The sequence below is a fragment of the Diabrotica undecimpunctata genome, chromosome 3 (genome assembly GCF_040954645.1).
Source record: "Diabrotica undecimpunctata isolate CICGRU chromosome 3, icDiaUnde3, whole genome shotgun sequence".
Lineage (NCBI taxonomy): Eukaryota > Metazoa > Arthropoda > Insecta > Coleoptera > Chrysomelidae > Diabrotica > Diabrotica undecimpunctata.
In genome coordinates this window covers 73,793,564-73,818,279 of record NC_092805.1, presented here as the reverse complement: position 1 = coordinate 73,818,279, position 24,716 = coordinate 73,793,564, and the positions used below count along the sequence as shown (strand labels likewise).

General features: G+C 34.4%; 2 protein-coding genes across 4 annotated transcripts in view; one reads left to right on the top strand and one right to left on the bottom strand.

The window, feature by feature from the left end:
* The window catches only part of Mvk (Mevalonate kinase), a 309,158-nt gene that overhangs the window by 100,173 nt on the left and 184,269 nt on the right, over positions 1–24,716 (top strand). The gene's annotated exons all lie outside the window — the stretch shown is intronic.
* On the bottom strand, positions 5,326–7,279 carry LOC140435887 (uncharacterized). The gene is made up of 2 exons (XM_072524600.1): positions 6,990–7,279; positions 5,326–5,824 (listed from the first exon to the last, which is right to left on the bottom strand). The coding sequence occupies exons 1-2, from the start codon at positions 7,277–7,279 to the stop codon at positions 5,326–5,328; spliced, it is 789 nt and encodes a 262-aa protein (XP_072380701.1).

Below are 24,716 nucleotides of genomic sequence, written 5' to 3'. Positions count from 1 at the left end.
CAATGTCCGCAGATGCAACAAATGGATACCTTCTAAATCTCAACAGGATAGATATCAAATCATTCTGCATGACGGGACCTACCATCTGAAGATCGTTGAGCGAATGACCAGATGATGACGGACAGGAACCATCGAACACTACTCTGAGTTTTGTAGTGAGACTGTACTGCTTCATCACCCCGTGATGAGGAAAGTAATAACTATGTACTGGCAAAGTACAGTCAGTAACTTTTGACATGTGGCCTAAAGACAAGTATTCCTCCATAAATGCAACATACTGCTCCTTCATGATAGGATCATTAAGAAGCCTTTTTTCTAAGCTATAGAACCTTCTTTGAGCTATTGATCTGGATTCTCCCAAAGAGTCAACCTGTAACTTAAAAGGAATGGACACAATGAACCGACCATCCAAATTTCTCCTAAAAGTTGATTTGAAGTGCTCCTCGCACAATAACTCTTCTGGAGACTGAAGTTTAGTACCTGAGCACTCCTCAATCTCCCAAAACCTAGAAAGGCTGTCAGTTTCGATATTGTGTGATAATCCACATATGGTAGATTGCTGAATATTCACCCTGGTATTTATTAAAGGACCAGAAATGATCCACCCTAATCTAGTTTTCTGAAGTATGGGTTTTTCAGGACCTAACTTGACCTGACCCACACATAGCAGGTCCCAAAAAATACTAGCACTGATCAGAATATTTACTTCCGAAGGAGTATGAAAATCTGGGTCTGATAAACGAATATTTGCAGGTATGGGCAACGAAGATGCATCAATTTGACAAACTGGAAGTTGTCCACATATTTGTGGAATGATTAAACACTCTAGGGGGAAAGAATATATATGTCCAGAATGCAGACAATTCAAGCATAATTTAAATCTACGTACTTTATTGATACGGGCAGGAATATCTAATGAATGAAATTGACTACAGTGAACCAGTTTGTGTTGCTGGTTGCATAAAGGACAAGAAAGAAAAGAAGAGTTTGTACTTAAAAGAGCCTTGGTTACTGTTGTGTCTGAATTTGTCATGATTATTGACAGAAGTCCCTTGAATATTGGGTTTATTTAGATTATATCTTTCTAGAGTATCTGCCTTCGTTTTTAGGAAATATATGAGGTCCGAAACTTGACTGACTTTACCATTGTTGGCCTTCTCCCATTCTTTCACATATTCAGAATCTAATTTTTCCAAAAGAATATATTTGAGAAGGGCATCCCAATGTTCGACTGGTTGTTGTAATGCCTCCAAAGTTCTAAGATTGCTACAAAATTTATCAATTAAATTTCTGATTGAAAATGAACCTTCTTTATTGATTGCCTTTAAATTGAAGATGGCTTTAATATGGTTATGCAACAACAATTCCTTGTTAGAATATCTCTCAACCAAAAGATTCCATGTAACAGTAAAATTAGAAGCAGAGAGAGGTATAGAAGCAATGACTCTCTCAGCAGAACCTGTTATGCATGCTCTTAAATAATGTAATTTTTGTATTTCAGATATACTATTATTTTTTATAACTAACGAATCAAATAAGTCATGAAAATCTAACCATTCTTCTATGTTGCCACTGAATTTTGGCAATTCAATAGAAGGAAGTTTTATATTGGAGGTTGTATATGTATGATTGGATGCAAAATGTTCACTAGCAGGACTAGATGTACTGGAGGCACTAGCTGAGGTTGTTGTCAACAGTTGTTTTGCCTTAATTATAACTGAATAAAATGATGTTTCGAACGTTTCTCTGTAATTTATTTCTTCCTCAGTTATTGCGTCCAGTAAACTTTCTATTTTTAATTGGGTTTCTTGATATTGAGTATGAATACTATTCGCGTTTTCGATGCGCAATTCAATTTCAGCGCGAGTTGGCTCATTCATCTCACCGAGTCCCTATCAATGAATTTAATAAATGAGGTTAATCGCGCTTTAAGAGATGCTCTTATCTTTTTTAACGTAGGCAAATCCCCCATTTTAATTCAAATTTAAATGTTTTAACTATTATGTGTCAAAGTAAACTAACAATGAACAATAAATTTCAAGATTGAAGAAGTATAAGTTAGGAAATTGAAATGAAAGGCAGATAAGTAAGGAACAAAAGCTCACTTCCCTGATTTTTGATGATTCGATGTCCCGTCCAGTGAAATCGTCAGTATGTGTTCAATCGGATTGTATACTTGACTTGAAGCCTGGGCAAAGGAGCACTCGATGTATTTCTGCGACTGTCTCGTTCAACGTTGTCGGCAAACGTGGATCTTGTAGGTTGTATGGCGTGGAATAGCACAAATATCCGAAGCTCTAAGGACCAATGTTTGTTTGTTCTTTTTCTTAGATATATGATGTGATGATTTATCTATTCGTAATGTGAAAAATTCTTATATTAAAATTATACAAAATGAATTTCAAGATCTGACTTTTTTATTCTCGCTTGACACACACACAGAGATGATACAGATAAATTATTAGTTACTATTGGCTACCTTGACATTTCCCCTTTTTAATAATTATACAGCCACTATCTTGAACATATGACAAACTAAATTAATAAAGTGTATAAACACAATCCGAAGTTATTTTGATGTAGAAGGTTTCATAAATTGTAACAAAGTCGTCTGACGAGTCAATGATTTTTTCTTCTCCCGTAATATCTCCTCGTAGCATCCTAGTAATTTTTTTATTCCATGTTTTGTAACAAAAATGCGCTCTTCATTGGAGTCTATGCTTTCCAAAATTGTTAACCCTTTTTCAATCGAACTGAGGGCTTCTGTCAAGTTTCCAACTGTCATTTGATCTTCTAATTGAACTGGGTCCAAAGAATCATGATTATTAATTTCTTCCTCTTGTACACGCATTGTTATGAGCTCATCAATTGTAAGCTCCTCATTGTGTGAATCCAACAGCTCTCGAACATCATCACTATCCACTTCTAAATTTATTTGTCTACCAAGTTCGACAACGTCTTTGATCACATTGCAAATTCCATCAGGCCCTGGCACTGATTCCGCCTGAGTCTCAGTGGAGAAAAAAAATTGACAGAGTTTTTTCCAGACGCCAGTTAAAGTTTTTTGTGAAATTTCATCCCAAGATTCTCCAATGATTCTCACTGCTTCTAAAACGTTGAATTGTTTCCAAAATTCTTTGGAGAGCAACAGAGAGCTCGTTGTTTTGTCTTATAGCTTTATGCAGATGTGCAAACGATCGTCTCGTGTAATAAGCTTTGAATGTTTTGATAACTCACTGGTCCATCGGTTGAAGCAAGCTGGTTGTATTTGGTGGCAAAAACTCAACTTTCACACGTGGGTCGAAACTAGTTAAAGTAGCGGGATTTGTTAGACTGGCAATAACGTTCGACTTCAGGTATGAAGTGATGACCAAACCAGTCTTCAAAAAGGGAGGCCGTCACCCAAGCTTTACGATTCGACTTTCAAATCACGGGTAAACCAGCTTTAGATTTGTTTTTCAATACTCTTGGATTTTCTGAGCGATAAACTAAGAGAGGTTTTAATTTAATGTCACCTGCTGCATTCGCACCAAGCATCACTGTCAATCGATCTTTGGCGGCCTTAAAACCTGGAAAAGTTTTCTCTTTACGCGCAATAAAAGTTCTTTTAGGCATCTTCTTCCAAAACAGGCCAGTTTCATCTACGTTGAATATGGTTTGGCTGGTATAGCCACCTTCATCTATCATAGCTTTGAGTTTCTCTGGATAGAGATATGCAGCCTCTTTATCTGCACTTGCCGCCTCTTCACTTTCTGCAATGCTATGCCAATTACAGCGACTTTTGAACCGGCTGAACCAACCGTTACTAGCTTTAAACGTTTCATCTTTAGCCATCTCCCCAGCTCCTTCTTTTAATTTCTCAAAAATTTGTTTAGCTTGAAAGCACACCGTGTTCTGATCAACAGGACAATTTTTCACACTTACTTGATTATCACACCATAATTTTAACAATGTTTCCATCTCAGCGATAATACCATGCCGTTTACGAATGATGGTTGAATTCAAAGACTGTTTTTCACAGCTTCGAGAATTTTTTCTTTACTTTTCGTAATTGATCTGACTGTCGATTCCGGTAGTTCTTCGCTAAATCACAAATTTTTAGTTTTGCCTCGTAGTCTTTAATAATGTTAAGTTTACACTCCAAAGATAATGTTTTTCTTTTCTTGTTTAAAGCAAAAGAGTCGGTTCTACTTCGTTTGGATGCCATCTTTACTTATAGTAAATATCTCAGGTCGTCGCACAACGCACAAAAAAACACAAAATCGTAACTTATGTACCTACGCGCCGATTCCGCGCTACACGTCTGTGCCTGTTGTAAACTGAACGAATAATAATGCGGGAGGAGGGAGTCAGAAACAAACGCCGGCACTTGGCCTTGACTGCGCGGCGCGGCGTTCAAACAAAAAACGAATAGACGAGAAAATTAAATCGCGTAACTCCGAATTCGCGTAAGTGTACACCTACATTGGAACCGTATTTCTCCCGATCCGACATCGGGCGACGTCGGATTGAAAACAAACTCAAGGTATTAATACATAGTGCCTATACTGCAGTGGGAACCCCGATCAGATAACGACCGATATCGGCCGACGTCGGACTGAGTAGCTTCTCCTATCAAACTTGTATGGTTTCATTCCGATTTTTCGTTCCGACAAGAGCAAAATGACAGCAATAGACAAAGAAATTTTGATTGATCTGGTGAGAAATGAGCCTCGCTTATGGGATCAGAGGCTCAAAACATAGCACAATCGGGACAATAAAGCCAATTTATGGGAGTCAATTGGGAAGGAATTATTAGTAAAAGGTAAATATATAATATGTTGATACTTTTTATTGTAGATTATAAACATAAAAGTAGTAATTATTGTAATTCTTTTTTTATGTGATATTTAATACTTTAGCGTAATACTTTACGTAATCCTTTACTACTAATAATACTAAACGCGTTCGTTTTGCCATGGAACAGCGCCTATTCCATTGAAGTATAATTTAAAATTGTTTCTTACAACTTTTGCCTCGTTTGACGGCCTGTTGAAAGTTCTTGATGAACTTATTTCTTAGAGTGGTGATTCATTTGGTAATTTCGTCGAACTGAAAAGGTCACCGCCCTCACGGTCAATAATAAGGTTGTGCAGCAAGCAAATACTTTTCACAATCCGTTCAGCTTTGTGAATTTCGGTTTCTATACACTTTCCCAGTAAACGCCATTTAGCACTCATAATACCAAAAGCACATTCTACGCATCTTCTAGCCCTCGATAGTCTATAGTTGAAAACCCTTCGTGTGAAAGATTTCGTTTTGAGTAAGGCTTCATAAGATATGGTTTCAAAGGATAAGCATCGGCTCCAAGCATAACAAAGGCATATTTGTGGCTATTCCTTCGATCGGTAAAGGTTGTGGTAAAGTATTATGACAGTTTTCTAAAAATGTAGACAAAGTAGAAGCAGTAAAAGTTTGTCCGTCATGTTGCTTTCCATATCCACCGACATCCACAAAAAGAAATCGACAGCGGTAGTCCGCTACAGCTTGTAGCACAACCGAAAAATACTTTTTATAGTTAAAATAAGTAGTTCCACTTTGTTTTGGACATTTAATACGGATGTGCTTGCCATCAATACATCCAATGGCATGAATGAAATTCCACCGTTCGTTGAATTCGACAGCTATTTGTTCAAATTCTTTTTGATCAGGAACAGACAGATGGCGCTCGTAGAAATTGTTCCATATTGCATCCACAACTGACGATACACATTTCCCTACTGTGTAATCGTTCATTCTAAATGTTAGGCCCAGGGACCGAAATGACATTCCCGTTGCTAAGTACCTGAAACAAAGGACACATGTATAAATAAATATTAACCGCGGGAGAAAGGTGCGATTTCGTAAAGTTGTAAACAGAGTAGCGTAGTGTCTTGTAACATTTTTGTATAATATATATATATATATATATATATATATATATATATATATATATATATATATATATGTACGTACTTTTTTACTTTATTTTTATTTTTTTAGGTGAACATGCTCGTAAAGCGTGGGAAAACCTTAGAGACACGTTTAGAAGGAAATATAAAGAGCAGCATGAAACCAAGAGCGGTCAAGGAGCGTCAACTTCTACTAAGTGGCCTTATTTCCAAAACATGACGTTTTTAAAAAATATTATAAGACCAAAGTATAGTTCTGGAAATTTGTCTGCCACAGCAGTTGTTGAAGAGAATCATTCGCCACATTCTGCAAGTCTTTCAGTGGCAGTTGAAGAAATTCAAAAAGACGATGAATTAACTATGAGCTCAACAGAAGCAGAGGCATCTAGTGCACTCAAAAGACGTCAAAGATGAATTAACTATGAGCTTCTCAGAAGAAACAGAGGTATCTATTGCACTCGCCAAAACGCATCAAACATCAAAACAAAAAAATCAACGAAAAAGTAATAATTATGATTCGCAAGCACTTGAAATTGAAAAAAAGAAGATGCACCTGATAGAACAACACCTGCTTACAAAAAAAAACAGAAATACCAAGATGATGAGGACCTTTCATTTTTTTTGAGTTTACTGCCAACTATTAAGCAACTTAATCAATTGGAAAAAATGAAATTAAGAATGAAAATAATGGAGAACGTAACCGAAGCACTGGAGACACACAATTTTCTGAAGTGAGGTGTTCAGGAATCATACTATCCCCCAGTGGTTCTAATTTGACATCGGGTGCATCGCCCACCCCATCAACCACGGGATCTCTCTATCCAAAATACTTGCCTGAGTCTCAGATGCAATCTGCCCAACATCATACTGAATCGTCACCTCAATACAACCCTGTTTTAGATTATATAAACTTGTGACTTGTTAAAAATTTCAAGTTCGTGATAAATATAGTACTTACTCTTTGTGTGCCGTTTTAAATGTCAATTTAAAAATTGTAACATTAATAATTAAAAAAAGAAATAAATCAATATGTTAAAAAATCAATGTAAATGTATTTACCTTATTGTGATATTAAGTTTTTCTTCGGGGCTGATGCATTCTCTGAAGTTAGATTGGCCGGATATGTTGTCTTCTATTCCTTCAAGAATATAATAAAACGTTTCTATACTCATGCGGTGGTACTCTTTGAATTTATCAGGATAGTTACGTAAAGTTTGGAAAGTTTTATTAAATTCTCCTGAAGATCTGTCTTCGTTACATTTATGTATCCATGTACGTTTTCTTCTACGTGTTTTAAGAACGTTGTTTTCTAACAACAGCCAACACATTAAATCTTCATCGGAACTCATTGTCGGTGGTCGGACGTTAACTGAACGAGTATAGGCACTCACGTTGGACGACGTCGGATCGAAAAATCTGCCTACATCGGATCGGATCAGGAGAAATACGGTTCCAATATAGGTGTACCCTAAGTCGAGGTAGCGTAAGTCGGGGTATTACTGTATCTATGTTAAAATTTTGAGTTCTTCTTGTAGAAACAGTCATGGGTTGATTGCTTGAGATTGTTTGTACACCACTCATAGGAGAAGTATAATTTTGATTTGGAATATTTCGTCTATTATACATATTTTTTGGGAGAGGTTTTCTGAAATTTGGATTATTGCCGAAGTTATTGGGCTGAGAATAATTTCTAGGAGGGCTGGCTTGATTAGCCTGTGGAGGATTTCTTTCTGGAAAGTTATAATTAGGTTGTCGCGGAAAATTGAATGTGGGCTCTTGTATATTACGAGGGGGGTACATGAAGTTATTTTGAAAATTGGGCTGATTATTGGTTCTATTATTAAACCTATCTGAATTATTTTGATTTGAATGATTTGGTTTTTGTCCGAATGTATTAGGTCGCTTGTTTTGTTGACCTTTTAAGAAATTCATATACTGTTGTTGACTTCTATGATTGTCATACGAAACTTTTGGAGGGCTTCTTCGAGGGAGTTAATTTGAAAATGAGGCAAATATTCACAATAGGGGTCATTTATTCATTAAGAGAGATATGCTGTAGAAGATCATTTAAGTTATTGGAAACCCTTTGGTGATGTTGGTCGTAGTTTTCGTTATGTTTTTGTGCCGTAGTAGATAATTGATTCACTAAAATTTCTTCGGAACGTCTATTGCCATATTTAGCGAGTAAAGCAGGCCGAATTTCAGTCCAAATAGTTTTATTGGAATAATTTAAAAAATCTCTAGGCTCGCCCTTGATACGAGAAGCGATATTGGCATTTAAAATAAATTCTTGTGGTTGGGTAATATCTTGTGTACCCAAAAATACAATTAGATTATCAACAGATTTAATAAATGTGGAGAGATTATCTCCAGTAGAAAATTCAGGCAAAGTAGCGCATAGGCTAGAAATATCAGCGTTTGACATAGGCATTTTTGATTTATTTAAAGATTTTTTAGAATTACGAATAGTATATTTAGAACTAGAACTAGTAGTATCTAAGATACTTCTAAATTATTTCTAGAAATATCGTTTAAAATGCTCATAAAGGAAAAAAGGAAAATTGACTTACAGGATGACGATCAGTGATGATGTTCTCTGCATGCTCTTCCTTCTGATCCCAGGTTCAATGGATTCTCGTCGAACAACTGAAGTTGACCAGGAAACGGGTGGTTTCTGTACGAAGAATCCTGTTCGCAGCGCCAGAAATGTTGGGAACACTTAAACGTATATTTTAAAAAGGGTTTTATTTGAGAAATTACAAATTATGGAACTTTTGTTTAACAATTGAATTAAAAATTAAAAAGAACGTTGAAAAATGTATGTTGCACCTATTTATGGGTTCGGTTATGCTGCGTCTGCTTCCGGGTCATCGGTCGACTTGGGTCGCTGAGGATTGCATTTCTATATATATATATATATATATATATATATATATATATATATATATATATATATATATAAATGAATCGCAAAATGTGTTGGCAAGCGCATAACTCAACAACGCATGGACCAATCTTAATAATTATTTTTTGAAAATGGTCCCTTAAGTCTAAGGATGGTTTTTACGGCGAGAAATATTCGAATAATTTTCTGGAAAACCCTAAAACAGCCCTTTTATTTTTCCTATACAAATATTTTCTAACTTAATGTAGAGTCAATTTGAATTTTATTGCTTTTCAATTAAGTTTCTACTGGAATCGATAATCTAATCTAATTCAAGTTTATCTTGAAATTCAAGATATTGAAATAGGTAATCGCTGGATTGTTCCATATTCACTCATTTTATCAAAGACCTTCAAAGCACACATCAACGTTGAATCTTGCCATTCAGTGAAATCTATTAAATACATTTGCAAATATGTAACCAAAGGGAGAGATATGGCTGTGATTGGTATGAATGCAGAGAATTGCAATGATGAAGTTGCCCAATACCAAATGGGTCGCTATGTTAGTGGTAATGAAGCAGTTTGGCGAATATTTTCTTTTTCTATTCATGAGAAACATCCTACTGCTGTTATATATATATATATATATATATATATATATATATATATATATATATATATATATATATATATATATATATATCTATATATATATATATATATACATATATATACATCTCTAGTACAAACCAATCGGTCCTACGTATCATCCCGGGCCACCACTTTCTAATATAGATAGACAAAAAATTGCGGTGTATAAATATTCAAATGAGGTATGTTGCACATGGAAATCACAATATACAATTAATTTTTTCATCCATAAAAGTTTTGTATATCGACCTAAAAATAGAGACCATCCCAGTCCAATTGACTTTCCTTACAAAGTCAGACCAGGGTATACAAAATTTTGTATCCAATAGTATAAACCTAGGCCTCTGCTGTGTTGCCAAACTTATTTTATCGACTTCGTATAACAAAAAACCTGTGTATTGATTACTGTGTTAATATAAATAAGAATACGATGAGTGTAAATGGTCATAAGAGAATTTATAGAGTTTTGGTATGTCCTCCTCCTCCTCTATATTTTCTCCTTCGTAAGGATGTAGTGGTGTCATGTAATTTGCTTGTCTATTTCTGTCCAATTATCTCTCTTCTCTGCGTATTGTTCTGCTTCGGAGGGTGAGTAATCAGTCATGTCCTTTATTTGGTCCGACCATCGTACTGGAGATCTTCCTCTGGATATTTTGCCCGTAACGTTGCCTTATTCAACTATCATTCGTTCCATGCCTTCTTTTTTTTCTAGTTACATATAAATCCAAAATATCTCAGTATATTTTGGTTGATAGTGGTAGTCTAGTTTTTATATTAAGTTCTGCTAGTATTTAATTATTTGTGCGATGCGCGGTTCAAAGTATGCGCAACATTCTACGGTAGACCCACATTGCAAACGCCATTATATGCTCTGAATCTGCTTTTTTGATAGTCCAAGTATCTGAAGCGTAGGTGGCGATAGGAAATATTAATGCTCGAGCAAGGCGTAATTTTGTGTTTTTTATAATGTCAGTGTTCTTCCGTATCTTTGTGAGTTTGGTTCTTGCCGATCTGGCCATTGTGATGCGTCTACGGATTTCGTCTTCGCATCCTCCACTTGAATTATAATAAATATAATATAATAAACCATATTATTGACTCTTACATTAGCGGTGTTATTTAGATTAAGTTTGTGTAATAAATATATTAAGTTTCTCTACGTACATGCATTTCTCTAAGTACATGCCACATTTTATCTCATTTTACGTTATCGAAGGCCTTAGAGTAGTCAACAAAGCACAAATATGTTTCTATGTTAAACTCTCGAGATTTTCCGATAATTTAACGAATATTAAGAGTGTGTTCTCTTGTTCCTCTACCTTGGACGAATTCGCATTGTTCTTGGGGAATATGTAGTAAAAGAATTGATTTTAGTCATTTATTGATGACGGTTAGAAGTACTTTGCTCGCGTGAGACATCAATGCTACTGTACAGTAATTACTGTAGTCTGTCGGAGAACCTTTTTTATATATGGGAATAAACGTGAGTTTACTCCAGTCATTTGGCCACTTTCCGGTATTCCAGATTTCACTACAAATTCTAAGCATTACTTCCGTCCCTAATTCTCCCATTTCTGTGAGTGTTTCAGCTTTTATTCCATGTTCCCCTTCTGCTTTTTTTAAATTTTAGCTTTTTTATTGCCGCCTTAATTTCTGATTTTAATATATTTTAGGTTTTTTTTAACTTCAATTTCCTAAATTTCCAAAAATTGCTTTCAGTTTCCTATTCTAATACTAAAATATTATTTAAAGTGGGTACATTTAAAAGGTCAGTAGGAATTAAAACCAAAATTATGTATTTATTTCAAAAGTCAGAAACATAACTAAATTAAAATTATAATTTTCAAATAAATGTTAACTTTTAGAATATTTAAAGATATTTAAGTCATATTGTATAATGCAAAAAAAATATATAATATTTATGTGGGTTGATTTAAATTACCCTTATACATGTTGAAAACAACGGCCTTAATGGTGGTCCATTCCATTTTTCGAAATTCTTCGGATTGCTGCTCTTGAAATGCTTCAACTTCAAATTTTTTGGGGGGTCTTTTTTCTTTAATATTATTTTTAAAATGTTGTGCAATCAGTCTTTTTTGTTCAATGCTCCATTTATGTCTGACAATTGGGATTTTTCTACAGTTCATTTTACTACTTGTACTGGGTACCTGTAGTGTCGTGCTAGTAATATCATCACTGTCATCGTTTCTAATGTAAGTGTATTTTTAATGTATTGCCTCATAAACTGAGACAGCTGTTCCAGTTCTTTCTCATCAAAATGTAGTAGTTGGGTTATAGTTGCTAGGTATTTTCTTAATTTAGTTGCACTAATTGATTTCGGGTTATCTGTGCCACATTTTTCAGCATATTTGTATAAAATTTTGGTGCCATCTAAAAATCCTTGCCCAGCCGAATAAAAAATATATTTATTCTGGTTTGCAAATTGGTGTCGTAAGGAAATAAAGTAGTCGAAATGCTTTTTCATCTCTGGGGGCAACAATATTGGTACACCCCTACCTCGCTTTCCTCGTATAACAATGCGATAATAAGAATTCAACAAAATTCTTTCAGACTCTGTTAGGCAATTTTTAAACTCGGTGTTGAAAGATTATCCTTAAGATTAATTGCAATGTACTTGTCAACATTCATTTGAGCTACCTCTGCAGGTCGGCGCCTGTTCAATAGTATAATTTGCGCATATACTATTTTTTTAAGTAAATTATATGATCTTATATTTCTGTAAATCATTATTCGATTGACTGTCGGACGGTAAGCACGTGCGTGTGACTGAGTTCGGTAGTGAAGAGAATAAACCAGTATAGAAGCGATAAGCCGTTCAGTTAATTAAATATAATTTATTAGTATTTATACTCATTGTTAATATAAAATAAAGAAACAATAAACAAAAATAATTAGACTATTTAAATTTATTTATTTATATTAGTTATTCAATGCGATGTTCGCAGAGAATACACAACGTTCACAAAATGAGCAGTCGCTTTATAATGCGTGGTGTCAGTCAGAAGAAAATGTTAAGAGACTTAATATGGATAATCAACGGTTGAGTCAAATAATCGCCGATATGGAAAAGAGATTAGCGCAGCTGTAAAAAGCCGAACAACATACATGGTTAACCGCAAGTGCTGAGGAATCACAAAAGAAATTAAAAACAGATAAACTTGAATACTGCACCGATGAAGAAGATTTAGCGTATGAAACGGGCTGGATAAGAACCGAAAACAGGAAAACTAACAAAAAACGTAAAATGGATACCTCATTATCTCCTCCCTCTCAGCAAAAATCAAGTGCAGAAACACAAATTGAAAAACCAATAAAAAAACCAAAACCACCACCTTCTACTCCGGTTGTAGTAGAAGGTTTTCAAAGTGCTGTTGACCTAAGCAAGCTTCTGACTGAGGCTGGTATTATATTCACTATGAAAATCATAAACAGTGAAGTTATAAAAATTAATACAGCCAATAGCGATCATTATAGAGCTTTAATAGACAAATTAAATACGAGTAACCTTTCGTACCACACTTATGAAAATAAGCAAGAGAGACCAATTAGAGTTGTTGTTAAGAAATTACATCACACATGGCCACCAAAGGAAATAGTAAAAGACCTACAAAAACGACAATATAAAGCCATTAAAGCTGACAAGAAATTCAAATGGAAAACTAAAAAACCACTAGATATGTTCATCCTAACATTTAGACAGGATGAAGATATAAATAGAATTTACGGCATAACAGACATACTTAGTACGAGAGTTGAAATCGAGCCATTAAGGAGTTCCAGATTAGTCCCACAATGTAAAAGATGTCAGGCTTACGGACACACGTGAAAATACTGTAAAAAGGAGCCGATGTGTTAAATGTATTGGTAAACACCTTACTAAAGATTGCCAAAAACCACCAGAAGATAAACCAAAATGTGTTCATTGTGGAGAAAACCATCCTACAAACTACCGCGGATGTTCATCATTCAATCTTCGCTTATCCACTGCTGGACATAAATCTCCCTCATAATTTTCCATCTATTTCGATCTTGTGCCTCTTGCATCCAATTCCTATGACAACGTTTTAGATCGTCAGTCCAACGTGTTGGTGGACGACCTCTACTTCGGTAGGCATCATCTCTTGGTCTCCATTCCAGTATCCGCTTTGTCCATCTATTGTCTGTCATTCGAGCCACCGCGGATGTTATGTAGCTAAAAAATTACTAATAATAAGAAACGAGAGAACACACAAAGGCAATGTTATAAAAGCGCCTCATAGAGTTATTGAAAGCAAAAAACTAAAAACAGAGGTCACTGAAAATAGAAGTTACAGCGATGTAACAAAAAATGCAAGGAGACATGCATCATCGAAAGAAGAAAAAGAAACTGATATTACATTAAAAATGATATTGGAAAAGCTCACCAAGATTGATGACAAAATAACTCAAATCGATATCAGAGTTACCCGACTAGAGCATAGCGCTAAAGGAGCTATTCCGAAAATCAGAAATGGCTAAAGACCTCCGAATAATGGCGTGGAACGCAAATGGACTGTTACAACATCAGATCGAGTTGCAAGCAGTACTAGATATTGAGAAAATTGATCTGTGTCTCGTTTCTGAAACACACTTCACTAAACAGTCATATGTAAAATTTAGGGGGTATAGAGTATATTCTACTGTACACCCAGATAATGCAGCTAAAGGAGGAAGCGCTATTATAATTAAAGATAACATTTTGCATCATGAGGAATTAAAATATGCAACTAAGCACATACAAGCTACAACAGTCTGTGTGAAGATGAAAACACATACCTTAAATATAAGTTCAATATATTGTCCTCCTAGACACTCCATTAAAAGAGAGCAATATAAAGAGTTTATGAACACTTTAGGAAAAAGATACATCATCGGTGGCGACTTTAATGCAAAAAATACCCACTGGGGCTCTAGGCTAACTACAACTAAAGGAAAAGAACTATTGTCAGCTGTTAAGGAACAAAAGGGTGAAGTAATCTCTACTGGTAGACCAACATACTGGTCTACCGATAGGAACAAAATTCCAGACCTGATAGATGTCTTTATTTACAAGAATATCTCAGCTAACTATCTGGATATCAATGACGGCTGGGACATGAACTCTGATCACTCACCGATAATTTTAACTATGAGTGATACAGTGATTAAAAAAGAGTTTAATCCAATATTGACTAATAAAAAAACTGACTGGGAGAGCTTCAAAATAAACCTAGAACACAAAATTAATCTTGCTGTGCCATTGAGAAACACGAGGCAACTTGATGACGAATTAGAAGTCTTTATAAAAAATATCCAACAGGCAGCTTGGGAAAATACTCCCACAATAACTTCTAGAACAAAAGGGAACAACTATCCAAAAGAAATCCGAGAACTCATAGTAGAAAAAAGGAAGTTAAGGAAAAAATGGCAGCAATATAGAGCTCCACGAGACAAAACTAGTCTAAATAATGCTACACAAAAACTAAAAAGGGAGATACGTAACATAAAAAATTCAACAATGAATTCTTTTTTAAGTAATTTAACAGCTGACCAAAACACAGATTATTCTTTATGGAAGGCAACAAAAAGAATGAAGAGACCAATTATTCATTCTCCTCCTATCAAGTTGGAAAACGGCAACTGGGCTAGAAGTAACGAACAGAAAGCAGAACGATTTGCAGATCATTTAGAAAGCACGTTCAAACCCAACCACAATGATGGTGAAAAACTGAGATGGGAAGAACCATTCCAAACTGAAGAAAGAATAACGTTAACATCACTTAGAGAAGTATCAACAGAGATAAAAGAGAATATAAATCCTAAGAAAGCTCCAGGATATGATCTCATAATTATTAAAAAATTTACCAAGAAAAGCCATAGTTAAGCTGACACACCTAATAAATGCTGCTTTTAGATTGAGATAGGTTCCCAGACTCTGGAAAGTAGCCGAAGTAATTATGATCGCCAAACCAGGTAAATCTCCTAATGAAGTGACATCCTATCGACCAATATCACTCCTTCCGGTGATGTCAAAACTATTTGAAAAACTTTTATTGAAAAGATTAAAACCAATAATAGAAAGAAAAAATCTTATACCAAATCATCAATTTGGTTTCAGAAATCAACATTCTACTATAGATCAAGTTCACAGAATAACGAATGTAATAGAAAAAACATTAGAAGAAAATAAAGTCTGCTCTACAATCTTCTTGGATGTATCACAGGCGTTTGATAAAGTCTGGCATGACGGTTTAAACTATAAACTAAGAACGTTCATGCCTAAACAGTATTCAGAAATCTTGAAATCATACATTGCGAATAGATATTTCAGAGTAAAAGAAGAAGAAGTTTACACCGACTTAAGGGAGATCAAAGCTGGCGTGCCACAAGGGAGTGTCTTAGGTCCGGTCCTGTACCTACTGTATACGTGTGACATTCCAGAGCTAGAACAAAATACTATTGCCACCTTCGCGGATGATACAGCCATACTGGAGATAGGAGACACTAGTGAAGAAGCGACTGATAAGCTGCAACTATCAGTAAATAAAATACATAACTGGACCAGAAAATGGCGAATACAATTAAATGAGACTAAATCTGCACACGTTAACTGTACAATAAAAAAATAGAAAATTTGCCAGTTAGAATAAATGATACCCGAATTCCTTATGCAACATCAGCAAAATATTTGGGCATCACCCTAGACGCGAAGCTGCGCTGGAAAGTCCATGTCAAAAAGAAAAGAGGGGAGCTTGATATTAGATATAAGAAATTGTATTGGCTGATTGGAAAAAATTCAACATTATCAATTCATAATAAATTATCCATCTACAAGCAAGTACTGAGACCAGTATGGGTATATGGGTGCCAACTCTGGGGCTGTACCAAAGCTAGTAATATACATATTATCCAGAGATTTCAAAACAAAGTACTGAGAAACATTGTTGATGCTCCTTGGTATATCCGTAACAGCAACCTCCACCAGGACCTGGGTATGGAAACTGATCGAAATAATCAAGAGAACAGCAGCAAGTCACGAGCAGAGGCTGCATAGTCATGTGAATGTCGAGGCAATCCAGCTTCTTGACAACACTGAACTAAAGAGAAGACTTATAAGGACAAAACCATTTGAGCTAGTGTAAATGTGTAAGAGTTTAGTGTAAAAAGCAGAGTATAGTGCTGTGAAATTATTGCATGTTAGTTGTAGTGCATTAGTTAATAGATAAAATAAGAGTAAGCCATAGGGTAAGCCTTAGATTTAATCATTTGCTGTTATTATGTTAGGTCAGAAAATAACTGATAATTGGTCATTCGTGACCAGATAGCAGTATACAAACACCGCGCAGGTGTTAATAAAAAAAAAATTCTGTAAATCAAGAAAAGGCCGATCAGTCCATTCTTTCAAAAATTGGTTAATATTTTTTATATCCTTCGTTAATGGTTAAACCATTTTTATTCCACTTGTTCTCATTCAGATTTAATCCTGCTTGAGCGGAAATTTCGTCAGACCATTGCGATTCAATTATTTTTTTTAGTATTTTTAAATATTTTCTCTGATCGTTGGTATTTGCTATTTGAATATAATGGATGTAGGCTAAATCGCAAATTTTCTTAAGCAGGGTACCAAAAGTCATTGCAACTGGGAGATTCATGTTTGTCAAGATCAGCATTGTATCGAGCAATATGGTTGACAAGCGACGCATGTTTTGACAGACTAAGTCTAAATTTCCCTTAGTTTTTCTGCCTTTCATATTAGAATATGCATATTAACAAATTAACAAGTCACGCTGTCCGGTTAAGTTCGTTTTGTCTGCACGCATTCGAGGAAATAGTTCTTTAACTAATAACTTGTCATGCTTAAACAACGTACTCACCAGTAGTGCACTTTGGCCATCTTGGCCACTTTTGTTTAGTACTTATTTCCCTATTTTCTGGACATTTCTTTGTGTGTTTAAAGAGAGATTTTCGTTTATAAAAACCGAAGCAATAGGTGCAGGGCCGGAAGCTGTCTCTTAGAGACGTGTCACTTTGTACCAATCGTTTTACGGGTCTTCCAACATTAGTTATTCTATTTCTTAAGAAGTCTCCTTTTTTACGTAAAGACGTAATTAGCTCTCTTTTTTGACTTCTTTTTTTTTTGACTTAAGCGAAGCCCCCATAATTTTTTGAACATCAATTTCATTAAAATGCCAGTGAAAATATGTCTAGAAAAATGGTCCACGTCTTTTTCGCAATAGAAACAAAATGTGAATTTGTCATAATAACTTGCATCCGTAACTTGTTCGACTCCATCAGCCTCTTCATTTTCCTAAAAAAAAGTTATGTTGACACTGTCTTTTTATTTTAAAATTACAAATTAAACAAATTTAGTTTGAAACTTACTTTGTCATAGATAGTATTATTTCCTGCATCTACTTTCGTAATACTTCCCTATAATAAACAAAAAATCACGATTATTGAATACCAAAAAATATGGTTAGGTTGAAATGTTTCCTTGATTCTGAAAAGAGAGGTGCCTCACCTTTTTGTTTGAAACTAATGGATTGGAAATTATATTAGATTGACATGGAACAGTCTCAATGGGATCTTGATGCAAATGTTCATTTTTGTCTGATTGTTCGTTATAAAACATAAAAACTTAGGCAAATCTGCTAAATAATTTTAAATTACCATAATTTTTAATGTAAATATATTTGGTTGAATTTGTATAATCGCAGATGACGCTGAATAATTTGTTTTAGAACATTCTGTATCCAACTTGGTGTCCTAAAAGGAAAATATTTAAAGCAGACTGTAAAAAATTTATTGATAAATTAAGTATACCTCTGAACATATTGAAGGGCTACATATTGTGTTATCTAAATCCTTTCCAAAAACAAGCAAGACATTAACAATCCCTGTACTAAGAGAGCTATAATATAGATGTCTCCATAATAGCAAGATCCCTAAAGACTGGAACGAGAGTCTACTAATACTCTTACACAAAAAAGGGGACAAATGTGATCTACAGAATTATAGACCTAGATCGTTGCTCAGTAAAGTGTACAAACTATTTATGAGAATTATTAACAACCGGTTAACCTACAAAATGGACAATTACCAACCGGTTGAACAGGCTGGCTTCCGCAAAGGATATAGTACATCAGACCATCTGCTGACAACGAGAACATTGATAGAGAAGGCAAATGAATACCAACTACCCGTATTTCTTGCCTTTGTCGACTATGAAAAGGCGTTTGATAGTATCGAGATGTGGGCCATAGAACAAGCTATTAATAATTGTAGAATAGATTCGAGATATAGGCAACTAATACATAATATATATGAAAATGCAACTATGATAGTACAACTAGACGAAAATACAAATCCCATCCCCATTAAGAGAGGAGTGAGACAAGGACACGTAATATCGCCAAAGCTTTTCAACCTAGCCCTAGAAGACGTCTTCAAAACTACAAATTGGTCAACCTATGGCATTAACGTTAATGGCAACAAGTTAAACCACCTCAGATTCGCTGACGACATAGTGATTATAGCGAGAACATTCGAGGAACTGCAAATTATGATGGGGGAACTAGCAGCCAGCTCCCAATACGTCGGCCTAAAAATGAATATGAAAAAACAAAAATAATGACAAACACAGATGACCCCAGACGTATAACTATAAATGGCAGTGAGATAGAACAAATCCAGGAATATATCTACCTAGGCCAAATCCTGAGACTTGACAAAGAGAAAAAAAGTGCGGAAATTACTAGAAGAGCAAGACTAGCATAGGCAGGATTTGGAAAACTTAGTTGGATACTTAAGAACCGCAAAATACCCCAATACTTGAGGAGCAAAGTGTTCAACCAATGCATCCTTCCTATCATGACATATGGATGTCAAACCTGGACCCTAACCAAGGCAAACATGAACAAACTAGCCACAACAAAAAGAACAATGAAAAGAGCAATGTTAGGTATACGACTGTCAGATAAAAAGAGGAACGACTGGGTAAGATCTAAAACAAAAGTCGAGGACATAGCAACAAAAATTGCCAAACTTAAATGGAGCTTCGCGGGCCACACTGCTAGACAAAAAGACCAACGTTGGAATACTACAATACAACATTGGAGACCTTACGAAAGTAAACGACCAAGAGGAAGACCACAGATGAGATGGGTTGATGATATTAAAAGAATAGCCGGAACAAATTGGAAATATGTTGCTCAGGATAGAGACCGATGGAAGGAGTTGGGAGAGGCCTATGTCCAAACATGGACGACAGACGGCTAAGAAGAAAGAAAAGAAAAAAGAAATCCTTTCCAAAGTTATCATCATCATCATGTTTCCTTTTTCGCCCAAAAATGGCCTAGATTAAACAGATAAAAATTAATAGAAATATATTGTCGGTTCGGTATTGAACTCTTTATAATAAAATAAATTATATAATATAGTATAATTATATAAATAAAGAAATAGTTTGCAAGATTAATATGTACAGGGTTTTCAACTACTATAATGGATCACCTCTTAATTTTTTATTTGACATAGTGCAAAAAATAAAAAATAGCCAAATATCCAAATAAATAATCGTTTCTTTTTCATATACATATAACAGTAGTATAGTAGTACACATAACCGTAGACTTTACGGAAAAATTATTAAGGAAAAGTTAGAAACTGAAATAAGAGGAAAAATTGGAGAAGACCAAGCATGGTTAACAGTAAAATCATGCCTAGAACATACTTACACATTGGAACAACTAATAAAGAAAAAAATGGCAAAAGGTAGACCAGTCCATCTGGTTTTTGTCGATCTAAAGAAAGCATGTGACTCAATACCTAGAATCAAATTATGGGAAGCAATGAATGATTTCGGAATCTCTCAAATACTGCAGTTAAAGCACTATACAAAGAAAACAAAGTAGCTATTAAATGTGGAAATAAAGTGTCTAATCCATTTAAGACTACAAAATGACTTCTACAAGGCTGTGCTTCGTCCCTCACTCTGTTTAAAAATTTCAAATTCTAAATGCACCTGTTTACGGAGCAATTAATATTATTTAGGGTATTTATGTAATACCACTTTTCAACCTTTAAAAAAATATCTGGCAAAATATTGAATTTAGATATGGGGAACCTTGAACAAAATACCTTAATAAAGGAAAAATTTAAAAAATAAGTAAAAAGGGTAGCATTTTATTTGATATAGTGAAAATAGAATCTACTTCAGGTATTTCCAGAAGAATAATAATTTTAAAAATAATTTTAACAAATAAGGTCCATTAGCAAATTTTGTAAAAATAAGTAATATTCCATTCTGATATTTCTAAAGCACGGGCTAAAAAATTATAATTATAGTACGTCAGATGAAATATAACTAATTTTATACTTACCGTTATTTTGTTTCATAAGGGATAGCCTCAATACATTATTTGCTCTCTGCGACATGGCTAGGATTTGCACTGCACTTGCACTGACGTAATGCGTTCAGTTTCAGTTGCCTGGTAAAACATTGAAAACTCGATCGGGAATAACAGAATAGCAGTGTTGACAATTTTACTGGCCCGGATTTGTCAATTGAAATACCTATACAAATTCGTTGAAATCAGCGCCCCAAGCGGTCATTTTGAACATTACAAAATGGCTATTGATACATATACAGACCACAGTAAAATTTGAAATAACTATACTGAGACAGGTTAGATCAACCTTGCTGTGGATTCGTCAGATTCTGTGGCGCGACAGATTTAATCTGACCAAATTTGATGGCCTGAACAACGTTACTAACAAGCGAGTTATAAACCGAAACAATTCCAGGCCGCTTATATGGTCTGGGATTGCGGCACTGGCCTGGATTTGTGAATTTAGTTTACTATTCTTGGCCTGACTTTGTGCTAAAGATGTATCTATATATATATATATATATATATATATATATATATATATATATATATATATATATATATATATATATATATATATATATACCCGAGTCGATAGTCGTAGAGAACGGTTTGTTTTGATATTGCTGTCGGTGCGAGTTTGATAGTGATCGCTATTGTGTTATTTTGTGAATTTGTTTAGTGCAAATTAGGCCCATAATTTGGTATTCCAAAAAATCTAAGTATGGAAGAAGATGCTATTGGAGGTCGTAGACCGCCCGATGAATTACATTCCGTAAACACGTCTGAAAAAACTAATATTGATGATAACAGGTCTGTAAATACTTTAATTGATTTTGAAAACCGGTATAAACCCAGCGATAAGGCCCCATTCTTTGTATATATTGAACACAAAAATAAAAATATCGGTAGGTTATTTCCAATGAAGGTAGGACATTTTTTATTAAATGATTCGTCCATTAAAAATGATGTACTTGATATAAAAACAGTTGGCATTAATAGGGTAAAAGTCATTTTTAAAACTTATTCTATAGCAAATAAAATAATTAATCATGATTTAATAAATAAAAATGATCTTATAGCTTATATTCCAAAATTTTATACACATAGAAAGGGCATAGTCCGTATGGTTGATACTTTCTTTTCGGAGAATTATTTAAAGGATGCGATAATATCCGAGAGACAAGTGGTAAATGTTCAAAGGATGCAACGAAAAGTAACGAACAACGATGGCACAACTCAATTAGTACCAAGGACAAATGATAATTGTAGAATTTTTGGGAAACGAGGTTCCACAAAACATAATAATTAATTTATGCAACTTTTCAGTAGATCCATACATACACCCGGTAGTGCAATGCTATAAATGTCTCAGATATGGTCACTCCTCAAAACAATGTAAATCTAAGGACAGTAGATGTAAAAAATGTACAGACACCACCCATACTGTAGAAACTTGTAATGAAAATAATCATTGCATATATTGTAAAACCAACGATCACACCTCGTTGTCTAGAAAATGTCCAATATACGAAAAACAGAAGAACATCAAAGCAATAATGGCATCAGAAAATATAACATTCAGAGAAGCAGAACAATTACATAACAATCCAAGTTACGCAAAAATAATAACTAATAATAGATTTTCTATTCTAAATAACACTTCCAATTTTCCCAGTTTACCTACCTCGTCTAACAATGTCCCTAATTTCACATTAAATAAACCGGTAAGGAAAACTATTCATATTTCTACAAATAATAAACGTAAAGCAACTTCTCCACCAATTTTACCCCATACCTCTGCGTCAACTTCTATCAAAAGACCTACCCCTAAATCTAATCCTATAATACCCAATCCCTACAGGGACGAATTTATTGACTATAAAGAGAAACTTATATTACTTGTCACATCTCATATTAATCAACTTATGTATACCAATAATCAATCTCAACCTATATGCAATTTAGAAAATGAATTAAGAAAACTTATTTCTAATAATTTAGAAGAAACAGGTAATAACAGAGAAACGGATAATTTAGCGACGAGTGACAATGAAAGCATTCACTCGTATTATTAATTTCCAAATGCACAGTCAACTTACTCAATCTTCCTTAAATATTTTACAATGGAATTGTAGATCGTTAGTAAGTAATAGGGATAGTCTCATAAATTATATTAATAATTCTCATGTAGATATTATAATTTTATCCGAAACTTGGTTGTAAAACCAAATAGACTTTAAATTAAAAGGGTTTAATTTTGTTTCAAAATGCCGTGAAAGTGGCTATGGCGGTGTAGGCATTTTCATACTAAAGGGCATTGATTATCAAAATAATTAACATTAACTATAATTTTAATACCGGAATAGAAGTGTGTGCAGTCTTACTTAACAAAATTAATATATCTTTTGTGTCTATATATAAACCATCTGACATCAGAGTAGAAAAGACTGATTGGATACATTTATTTGAACAATTCGATTATAATAAAACAGTTTTTTGTGGTGATTTTAATGCCGTAATGGTAGAATATTAGTCGAAAGCATGGATTTTTTCGAATTAGTTTCTCTAAACGACGGATCACCTACTAGAATCGCCGCGAGTGGCAATCATTCTGCCGTTGATTTGACTATCACCTCAGCCTCATTAACAAATCGTATAAACTGGTCAGTATATCCCGACACATTGGGATCCGATCATTTTCCTATTAAAATAGAGCTTAAAATTAATCCTACTTCTTTCCTAATTAATCCATCAACAAAATGGAACGATTGCCGCGCTGACTGGAAGCTATTTCAGACAGATTTAGACAAACAATTATCCACAATTTTATCATCTAATAATCTTTCTAACGATGAGAAGACAGCCCTACTCTTTCAGACTATCTCTCTAGCTGCTTCCAAATCTATGCCCATAAAAAAACCTTTTACTCCCTCAATTCCAAGGCCTTATTGGTGGGATGAGGAATGTACATTCATAATAAAAAAACGATCAGAAGCATTGAAAGCGTATCGAACCCAAAGTAACTATAATAATTACATAAACTATAAAAATATAGCAGCCCAAACCAAACGATTATTTAAAACAAAGAAAAAAAGTAGTTGGATAAATTTTTTAAATAGTCTAAACAAAAGCACACCTCTTTCAAAAATATGGTCAACCGTCAGATCAATTTCCAATAACTATCAGTACAACAAAAAACCTCAACTTTCTGAAAATCTCATTAAACAGATGTTAGACCAACTTGCACCTTCATCTGCCTCTGGTAATGTTGGTAGGATTAAAGAATTTTTTCGTTTTAATACTAGTGTAGATTCCATGTCAAAACCTTTTACTCCTTCAGAACTTGATTTCGCACTAAAAAAAAGCAGAAATACAGCCCCCGGTTTGGACGGTTTTACTTATAAGATATTGGACAAATTGCCGTCAAATGCCAAAGATGTTCTCTTACAAATCTTTAATAGTTGGTGGTTGAAACAAGAATATTGCGATACTTTAAAAAATATTATCATATGCCCTTTACTCAAATTTAACTTAAACCCAGAACTTCCATCATCTTATAGACCCATTTCTCTATTATCATGTGTGACAAAATCCTTTGAAAGGCTTATAAAATTTAGATTAGAACATTTTATTGAAAGTAGTTCAGTTTTTCCCTACTCACAGTATGGATTTCGTAGAGGTCGAGGTACCATTGATGCTCTCATACATTTAGTTACGGATATTCAACTCTGTTTTTCAAAAAACGAATTTATGCTATGTTTGTTTCTAGATTTAAAGGGTGCATATGACGTGGTTGATTTGGATATATTATATTCAAAAATGGTGGGGTGTGGTATCGA